Source organism: Nothoprocta perdicaria, unplaced genomic scaffold (genome assembly GCF_003342845.1).
Source record: "Nothoprocta perdicaria isolate Ctin4 unplaced genomic scaffold, notPer1 scaffold_141, whole genome shotgun sequence".
Taxonomy (NCBI): domain Eukaryota; kingdom Metazoa; phylum Chordata; class Aves; order Tinamiformes; family Tinamidae; genus Nothoprocta; species Nothoprocta perdicaria.
Window position 1 is genome coordinate 1,518,484 of NW_020454550.1, and position 9,037 is coordinate 1,527,520.

A 9,037-nucleotide genomic window follows, 5' to 3' on the forward strand; every position below is an offset into this window, starting at 1 on the left:
AATGGCCACAAACTGAGGCACCAAAAGTTCCACAGGAACTTAAGGAAACAGTTCTTGACAGTGAGGGTGACAGAGCCTTGGAACAGGCTGCCCAGAAAGGTTGTGGAGTCTCCTTCTTTGGAGATCTTTAAAATCCGCTTGGATGCAGCCCTGTGACAGAGCCTTGGAATGGGCTGCCCAGAAAGGTTGTGGAGTCTCCTTCTTTGGAGATCTTTAAAATCCGCTTGGATGCAGCCCTGTGCCACGTGCTCTAGGTGACCCTGTGTGAGCAGGGGGGATGGACTAGATGACCTCTGAGGTCCCTTCCAAACTTAAGCATTCTATGATTCTATGACACCTCTACAGCATTTTGAAAATATCACTTCATAGAACTCATATAATATTTTAGAAAAGTCCTACTAAATAAGGAGGCAGACAGTGTCCTGATTTTTCTCTGCTGTTTAGAATGCTTCTATGTTGAAAAGGACTTGCCTAGGATCTTGAAGAAACCTCTGATGGAGTCAAGAATGGGAAATTTCAGTGATGGGATGAATTAGGCTCTGAAGATTCTTACTTCTCTCCCCTACTCAAGATGGAGGTTTGAGAGGGCTGGTTTCTACCAAACAAAACTTTCTTTACCTCAGTTGAGGTAGCATCCATCTGCTTTTTGAGTGCATACTCTTGGATTTAGCTTGGATATTTCTTACCTGGATATAAATGATCTCTAGAGGTCTAGATGATCTCTAGAGGTCCCTTAACAATCCTGTGATTGTGTGATTCTGTGAAAAATGCATATTTAAAGAAGACCAGCAACTAGATTAAATGTAGGTTTCTACAAAGTGGAGGTAGATGAGTCTTACCCAAGTTGTCCATGGCAGGATCAATATTCTTAATCAAACTCAGGTTTTCTTATCTTGCAKTGCTCTGATATGGCATTAAATCCCTGAGTCATTGTCACCCAAGAGTCATTGCTAGACCTTGGATTATTTACTATGGTTCTGAGCTTAATCTTGGTCAGTCTTACAAATGATTAATCTAGTCGGGCTACGTAAGGAAGTAAGTTTGGACTTGTGTAAAAGTACCAGACACACATCAGTGTACCGGTCAGTACAAGGATAATCTGAGTCCCTGATTTTTATTCTAGACTGTGTAAAACTTCCTAGATATKTTTTTTCTATTGGGAACATCTGTGCTGATAACAAACTGCAGAATGGTAAATCGTCTTGGGGGKAATCACAGAATGATTAAGGTTGGAAGGGATCCCTAGAGATGATCTAGTCCAATCCCCCTGCTCCAGCAGGGACACCTAGAGCATGTAACACAGGTTCACATCCATGGGATTTGGAAGATCTCCAGAGGAGACTCCATAACCTCTCTGGAAAGGCTGTTCCAGAGCTCTGCCATCCTCACAGGCAAGAAATTCTTCCTCACAAGGAGACTGAACTTCCAGTTTTTTAATTTATACTCATTACCCCAACAAATTCAGGACAGTCAGGACCATAACAGCAAACAAAATTCAGGAAGCGTGTTCTTGACAAGTGATACCAACAAGGTGTTTCCATTACACTACTCTATGTGCCTGGTGCTACCTGGGATGATGCTGCTGGGACRCTGAGGCTCCGTGCTGGTGGAATGTGGGAGGTAACTCAGGATCCCACTCTTCTGCAGCTGGAGGTCAGTGGGATGCCTGAGAACACTCCAGGTGTCATGGGCACCTCTGGTTTGGTGACTGAATCCCTCTGCAGGCATTAAGAGCTGGAAGAGAACTTTCCAAAATGTAAGAAAAGGACAAAGGTAAGAAATAAAGGAAATAGCCTGAATCGTAAARCAGAGGCTACAGGATATGCTATCAGTAAAGAGTCTTCTTCTGGGGGACTTGGCTCTCCTCTGGCACAGTAGGGCATACAGAGGAAGGTTTTATTGAGCTTGCAAGCTATTATTTGGGATGAGGCACCTCCTAAAAGACAAGACATTGCCTTGGTGACCAYGTCAATGAATTCTTCTTATGTGGATCCAGTTCTGCGTAATTTTGCTTTTTTTTTTTTTTTTTTTACTGCCAAGCATGGAACCTGTTGGTCTAACAGGCACTGGTGGTRGAAAGGGATGAGGAGAGGATCACGCTCAGCTACGTAGCAGCAAAGCACCTAAACAGCACATTCTGTTCTATGTGAAAGACCTTGAGGAGGAGGCCTTATACTTTAACAATGCCATTCTTGATAGAGTAGAATTCACACATCCCTGATGAGTAATGCAAGAATAATATTCCAACTTACTATAAGATTCAGGGTGATTCAGCAGATTTCAAAGTARCACGTGTAGACTTAGCATARAAGGGATGTTTACAGCATTATTGACCRTCTAGATTAGATAGGCAGGAGGATGCAAGAGAGTTAATCATTTATTTACTCCTTAAAGTAAATACAATTATCAGAAGCAAGCTGCCAGAAGTGCAGAGGACAGCCTTTATTTATTGGTATTGCTCTTCTGTTACTATCACCTTGATTTTTCAGTACCATGAATTTTCACCAGGTCAAACTCAGGGAATTATCTTTGATGGAAACAGAAAAAAGCTAAATTTTCTACATCCAGGAATGAAATCTASCACATGAATCAATGTTAGGCAGGGATAAATGTCCAGAAGAAGTATCCCCAACCAGTAGAGAGGGGAAGGAAGTTTCTATATGATTCAAGCTGAATTAGTTGATCAGTAAAGAGCCAATTTGTAAGAAGTACAAAATCATAACATATTTAAGTAAAAAAAATTGTTTACAATTGTAATAGCTTTTTTTTAAATCTGAGGAGTCTTTTAGCTATGTTGATTATTTTTAAGTACCAAAATCCTAACTAGTGAAATTAAAAGACATCAAAGTTTCCTACCATGTTCATATGTTCAAACAGATCTTGAATTACTGAGTCCTACATGTAAACTTACTGAGAAATTTCTTTTCTGTTTGTGCATAGTGATGAAACACAATTAATTCTTTAAAAAACARAAGTTTCTTATCTGCAGAGAATTGGATGCAATTCCCTCTGTAGGAGGGGCTACTGGGCTATATAAATTCAGGACACAACTAGTGCGAGCTTAGAGCGAGTTACACTTTGTACAAGGTAAGCTTTCTGGATCTTAGACATGCTCAGAGTATTAATATACTTGAAAGAAAAGTTGGTGCCTTAATGGGTTAAATACTTGTAGTTGCTTTCATTACAAACATGGCAATGTGCATGGGAAGTTCTCTTTAAAGTATCTGCTTGCGAGGAGTAATGATTAAAAACACGTATATTTTGATCTCAGAAATGTGAGGAGTGCTTCCTGTTACTGCCTTCTTCCTACTTCAGAGAAGCTTATGTGTTATTTACAAGAGGAATATATGCTTTTTGTAGACCATTGTATTTTTAACTGCTTTAGTACTTCAGTTTTATCGGTGGCATTGTGTTTTTAGCTGTGAAAGTAAGATAAAACTGAATCCTGTCTATGCATTTGCTGCTSATGTGCATGAACTGTTTCCTAATGGAGTGTRCCCAGAACGAGCTGTTGCTTCACATTCCATCTGYGTTTATTCTTTAACTGTTGACTCTACTGATAAAACTTGAACTACTGTTAYGAACTGACTGATCTCTTAGAAATGCTTGATGCAGCACAATTTCAAGGAAAAAGCAAACAAATAAACAAACAAACAAAATCCAGAAATATACAATAAAACTGTCAGTCAATGTAATATTACTGGAGAAGTCAAAATAAGCAGAGCTGTACATATTGCACGCTCTGCTCTTTGGTAAGAGCAGAATACTTTGGGAGAGTGGGAGTGTTCACTATAGAGCTTTTTTTTGATTTTTTTTTTTGTGAAATCAAAATCTGCTTTCACTCTGGGGTGGATCTCCCATTCCCAGGGATGTATATAAACTGTATGGATAAAGGCATCTTAAGGCAGAATGATTCAACCTGTTTGAACTCCTCTGTTAATCTGATGGGAGTCCGGGACCAAAAATCRTTGGTTTCAGATGAGACAGCTTTGAATGATGATTGACAACCCATTGCAGACTAAAATCCAACATTCTGAATCCTTATTCTGCAAAATTTTATTCTTTATCCTCAACAGTAGGAAGTCAGGTGCCTGGAAACATGKCTGGGAAACCCAAGCTCTACTACTTCAATGGTCGAGGCCGAATGGAGACAATTCGGTGGCTACTAGCAGCAGCTGGAGTTGAGGTCTGCTTTCTTCTTTATGCTAAGAGCATGTGAGAAATATTTTTCCTGACMCTTATSAAAACTGTGACTGTCCAGCAGTTGCAAGTTTTGTGCTTAGAGCAGTGCACAATGATGACCAAGTCAGCGTTACGAGATCATCCCCCTATAGCTAGTCAAATAATTTTTTTATAACCTCAGGAGCAGTCTCCACCTTCTGATCATAGAGGTTGTACACATTCCACTGTGAAGGCCTCTAGCTGAACCTCAATATCCAGAAGAGCATTTATATTATGCCTGTTAGAACATAACTTCCCCTTGAAGGTAATGCCTGACATAAAAGGAGCAGTATTTCTTCTCAGCTCTATTTCTGGTATTAAAGCTGGAGGTGGAGAGACGGTGTGAAGGATCTGTGTGTTTAAGAGCTGAGAGGTTTTGTCACAGTGACAAGCAATGAGTTAGAAAACTGTGGAGGACATGTGAACCTTTCTCTTCCTCTATCCTCTTTCCAGTTTGTGGCAAAGWCCCTCTTGCTCAGTCCTGCTATGAACTTACCACTCGCCCTTCTCCTTGCACCATCTCTTGCTCTGGTGCTTGCCAGCAGGGAGAACAGGAGCAGCACCATCATACTTGTCCAGAAGAGACTGCTCTGTGSTTTCTGGGCACCTGTTGTTTAGCCAAAGTCTTTCCTGGACACAAATGTGATTCRTATGGAAGAGGGAAGAGGAGAGGWGCCTAAGTCCTGGTCCTCAGCTRTCTCATGCAATGCAGAAAGTGAAACATGCAGCAACAATATTTCTTTTCTTCTCTATTATATCCTGCAGTTTGAAGAATTTTATGTGGAAACAAGGGCTGACCTACAAAAGCTACGGAACAGTAAGTTTGCCTAACTTTTTAGTGGCAGAACTATTTGTCTTAGAAATCTGAGAAGTCTTATGTCTCTTCAAAAAATCAAGATTGGATCTTAAAAGAATGCATTGATCCTCCTGCCACCTGCTAGCTTTCAAAAAGCACAGCAGCATTTATAGTCATGAGCATAAAAATAAAATTATGCCCTTGGTAGGAAACAGTTTCTATGTGCACTTGCCTTAGAGTAGATCCAAGGAGGACACAATATTTCAGATATTTAAGACAATAAATGTGATCCCATAAAGCAATTTCTCTGACATATATCTCTGACGAGTTGAGTTGACTTAGGGCCATGCAGTGCAGGAGCTGCCCTTTTCAGGGTGTAATTCTTAGAAGTTCTGCATATGGGGGCTTCATCAGATTTGAAGCAAATTCAAGAAGCTGCTTGTTATAATATTGGATGAACATATGAGCAAGAAATGGTTCTTCATTTCATGGTAAATCTTTTTTCCATACCATAACACGAGACTGAGGAAGACTGTCTCAAATCAAATGACATGGRTCATAAGACACTTTTGCCAAACACCCACCAATGGTCCTCATCCAGTAGCTAAATGTCTCCTGATCCTCCCCCCTTTACTCCAGGTGGATTTCTGATGTTTCAGCAAGTGCCCATGGTGGAGATGGACGGGATGAAGATGGTGCAGACCAGAGCCATTTGCAACTACATATCAGCGAAGCACAACCTCTACGGGAAGGACCTGAAGGAGAGAGTCCTGTACTGYATCAATGCTACCTCTGTTTTCAGGCTATGATGCCTACAGCCTTGTTGTGTAATGCATCAAGAATATCCCAGCTTACTATTAGATTCAGGCTCATTTGGCATTTTTTTTTTATGTTACGTGAAATGACGTTGGCTGCAGGTGTTGTCTACAACACCACTATTAGCACGAGCAGACACATTTCATGGTATCTGGTAGGAATTATACAGAATCACAGTTTAACACCTCTGATTTTTATTTGTGTGTTGTAGGTTTTTTTTAGCACAGTTTTGAATGATGTATACTAACTTTGTATACACGGTAGAAATTCTTAATACATAGGAGTACCACTACTAGTGGAAAATGGAAGGGATGTAGTACTTTAGTTTTGCTTAGGCATATTGCCCTTGCCTTTTACCTCCTCTCAAAACACAAGCTATTTCACTTGCTGGGTACTGCTCCATGCTATGTGTTTTGGGCAGAGAGATGTTCCTAATAGCTCAACTGGGGCTATGACAGTACTTACTATGTTATTACTGCAAATTGACCAAATGAAACTTTTCTTCCAGAATTGATATGTATGTGGAAGCAATAATAGATCTGAATGAATTAATCATGATGGCTCCTTTCCAACCAGCTGATAAAAAGGAGAAATACATGGCTGATACAGTGGACAAGGCCACAAACAGATATTTCCCAGTCTTTGAGAAGGTARGTAGCAAAGATGTTGCAACTCWGTTAATGTGGCTTCCTGAAACTCCATCTGGGGTGTATAAATGCAAATATAATTCAGAAAAACAGAAAAAAAAATACCACTTACATATACATGCAGTGTCTTGAAGAAGGCAGGGCTGGGGGAATACAAATGGGATAGAGGATGGCACAAATCTGGGAGGTACGCAGAGCTGCAAAGACACAGCATAAACTGAGCTCCCCAAATACGTTTCAGATCAGTTTCAGTGATTGTTGTATTTCAGTAACTCTGAGCCTCCAGCAGAGAGGTCTTGACTACGAGGGTTATGGAAGTGAACAGATGAGGGCTAGAAATGAGGCATCAGAAAAATCTGTGTGATAGGAAGGACTGATGTGGTCAGAATGTGGTCAGATTGATTGTTTATACATGTGGTTATTGTTCTCCCTTTTCAGGCTTTGAAGGACCATGGAAAAGACTTCCTTGTGGGCAACCAGCTTAGCAGGGCAGATGTGCAATTACTTGAAATCATTTTAACGGCAGAAGAGGTCAAGGCTGACATACTTGCCAAATTTCCTGTCCTGCAGGTAATTTAATATGAATTTTAATGCAGTTGTAATATGAAGTGAATCAGAAGGGGAGCCATTGATTTACACTGGCTAAGACAAACAGGGGAGCGGGGAGAGAAGGAAAGACAAAATCAGAATGAATTATCCCTAGTTTTAGCCTGCCTCAACTACCAACTACTGTTACCTTCTTATACCTCTTCTATGAGGTTCAAAAGCCTAATAGGGCAAAGCACAAGTCCGCTATGTGATCAGCCCACAACGTCAATTGACAGAAAGGCTATAATCCTAATGTCTGATAATAACCATGGTTCTTAAGTGTACTGCTGTTCTGTTTTTGTTTTTTAGAGTTTTAAAGCAAGAACAAGTAAAATCCCTACAATAAAGAAATTTTTGCAGCCTGGCAGCCCGAGGAAGCCACCATTTGATGAAAAGGATCTTCCAAAAGTGATGGAAATTTTCAGTACTTAGCTGTGAGCAGTAACATAAAATCTCAAAAACTCTATTGCATTTTCCCTGTGATTTCTGATAGTGTCAAAAAGAATTTAATGAAAATAATTAAAAGGTTTCAYGATCTCTCTTTCTCTATCTAAGGACTGATCTTGCCCCACTGCAAACATTTTGCCTGTGAATCCAGTTAAGCACCAGCAAATGAATTATGGTATGTGCTGGACAAAGCTGGATGTCTTAAATTACTGATTCTAAGAAATAATTCACATTTAAGAACGTTTAATGACTGTTTGCATCACGCTTTATAGATAAGGGGTCTCTCATTCTGTCTTGTGTTGTTCCTGAAAGYTGTTTGAAAGAGAGTCTAACTTAAAACATGGTCAGCATGACCCACGTGAAAAAGGCCTGGCAAAGCCTTTGGTTCTGATTTAACAGGGATTTCCTCAGAGCTTACATTTTCTTGTCTTAGCATCTTTGATCCCAATATACTCTACCATACACCTCTGTTTTGCTGCTTATCATTCACAGTCTGTGCAGTGATTCTTCTAGTGTATATTCACAAATACTAATAAAAAGCTGACTGTGGCAGCTAAAAGCATTTCTTATGTTTGACAGAAAGATAASTGCTTGTATCCAAACATAAAGATGAAAAGCTACGCTTGTCTGAGGTGGGAGGTCCCTCTGGATGGCAGYACAGCCCTCAGGGCTATCAGCTACTCCTCCCAGTTTGGTATCATCAGCAAACTTGCTGAGGGARCACTCCAGCCCTTCATCCAGGCTATTAATGAATAAGTTGAACAGGACCGGACCRAGGAAATACTGTTCACTTGTACCATCAGCTTTAAACTGAGCRTAAAAGCTCTGTTGTCCATGTGCATGCGTTTCTACTTGTCCTCATGAGATGTGAACAAAGCTGTACTTAGCAGCAGGAAAGGCACAAAATTTCTTTCTCCTTCTGCAGAGGAGGGTGYAGGAGCTGGAAGGGTCATTTTGCAGAGGAGCCTTTTCCCTTCTGCCTCACAGAAGTGCTGAGAGCAGCCACGCTCGAGCCAGAGACCTTGGCCTCTGCTCACGACCTTCCTCGTGGCTAGGCTCCCTTTCGTACCGTGCAAACTTTATCAGTTGGCTGRCGAAGCGGTACAAGAGCTGTGTCGTGCTGGCAACCCGCCCGCCGTAGGCTCCAGGGCAGCTCCCCCTCCTCGCCCCAGGTCACCGATGTCCCCAAGCCCCTTAGAGGCTGCAGAGGRCCCCGTGTGTCCTCACGGCAGCGCCAAACGCAGCCCAGCTTGGTGAGCACGGGCCGCCTCGGGCACTGCCACRGCTGGCACCGGTCTGGCCGCACATGAGCACGAGCGGGCTCAGCAGCTGGGAAGGGCACGCAGCCGTGCGGCTCATCCACCAACACCTTCCCGAGCAGCTGCAGACGTGTTTTCGGGAGACTTTTCTTTCCCCTTCCCCGCAATAACTTTGTGCGGGGCGGGCGGCGCTGCCTGCGGCAGCAGCGGCGGCTCCGAGCGGGGCGGCCGCCTCCACTCGGCCCGCGCTGCCCTCGGCCGCG

The 9,037-nt window shown here is 42.0% G+C and overlaps 1 protein-coding gene across 3 annotated transcripts in view; it reads left to right on the forward strand.

Annotated features, from left to right (window-relative positions):
• Window positions 1-7,890, forward strand: part of LOC112943170 (glutathione S-transferase-like) — a 31,376-nt gene extending 23,486 nt beyond the window's left edge. Inside the window, exons 1-7 of one of the 3 annotated variants that reach the window (XM_026034305.1) lie at window positions 3,040-3,087; window positions 4,077-4,186; window positions 4,987-5,038; window positions 5,657-5,789; window positions 6,342-6,483; window positions 6,919-7,050; window positions 7,378-7,890. In XM_026034305.1, coding sequence (XP_025890090.1) covers window positions 4,100-4,186; window positions 4,987-5,038; window positions 5,657-5,789; window positions 6,342-6,483; window positions 6,919-7,050; window positions 7,378-7,500 — 669 coding nt within the window. In that variant the 5' untranslated portion in view covers window positions 3,040-3,087; window positions 4,077-4,099 and the 3' untranslated portion in view covers window positions 7,501-7,890. Of the gene's footprint in view, window positions 1-3,039; window positions 3,088-4,076; window positions 4,187-4,986; window positions 5,039-5,656; window positions 5,790-6,341; window positions 6,484-6,918; window positions 7,051-7,377 lie in introns of those variants that run through there. The other 2 variants (XM_026034306.1, XM_026034307.1) reach the window with 2 other exon arrangements.
• The last annotated feature ends 1,147 nt before the right edge of the window (window positions 7,891-9,037 follow it).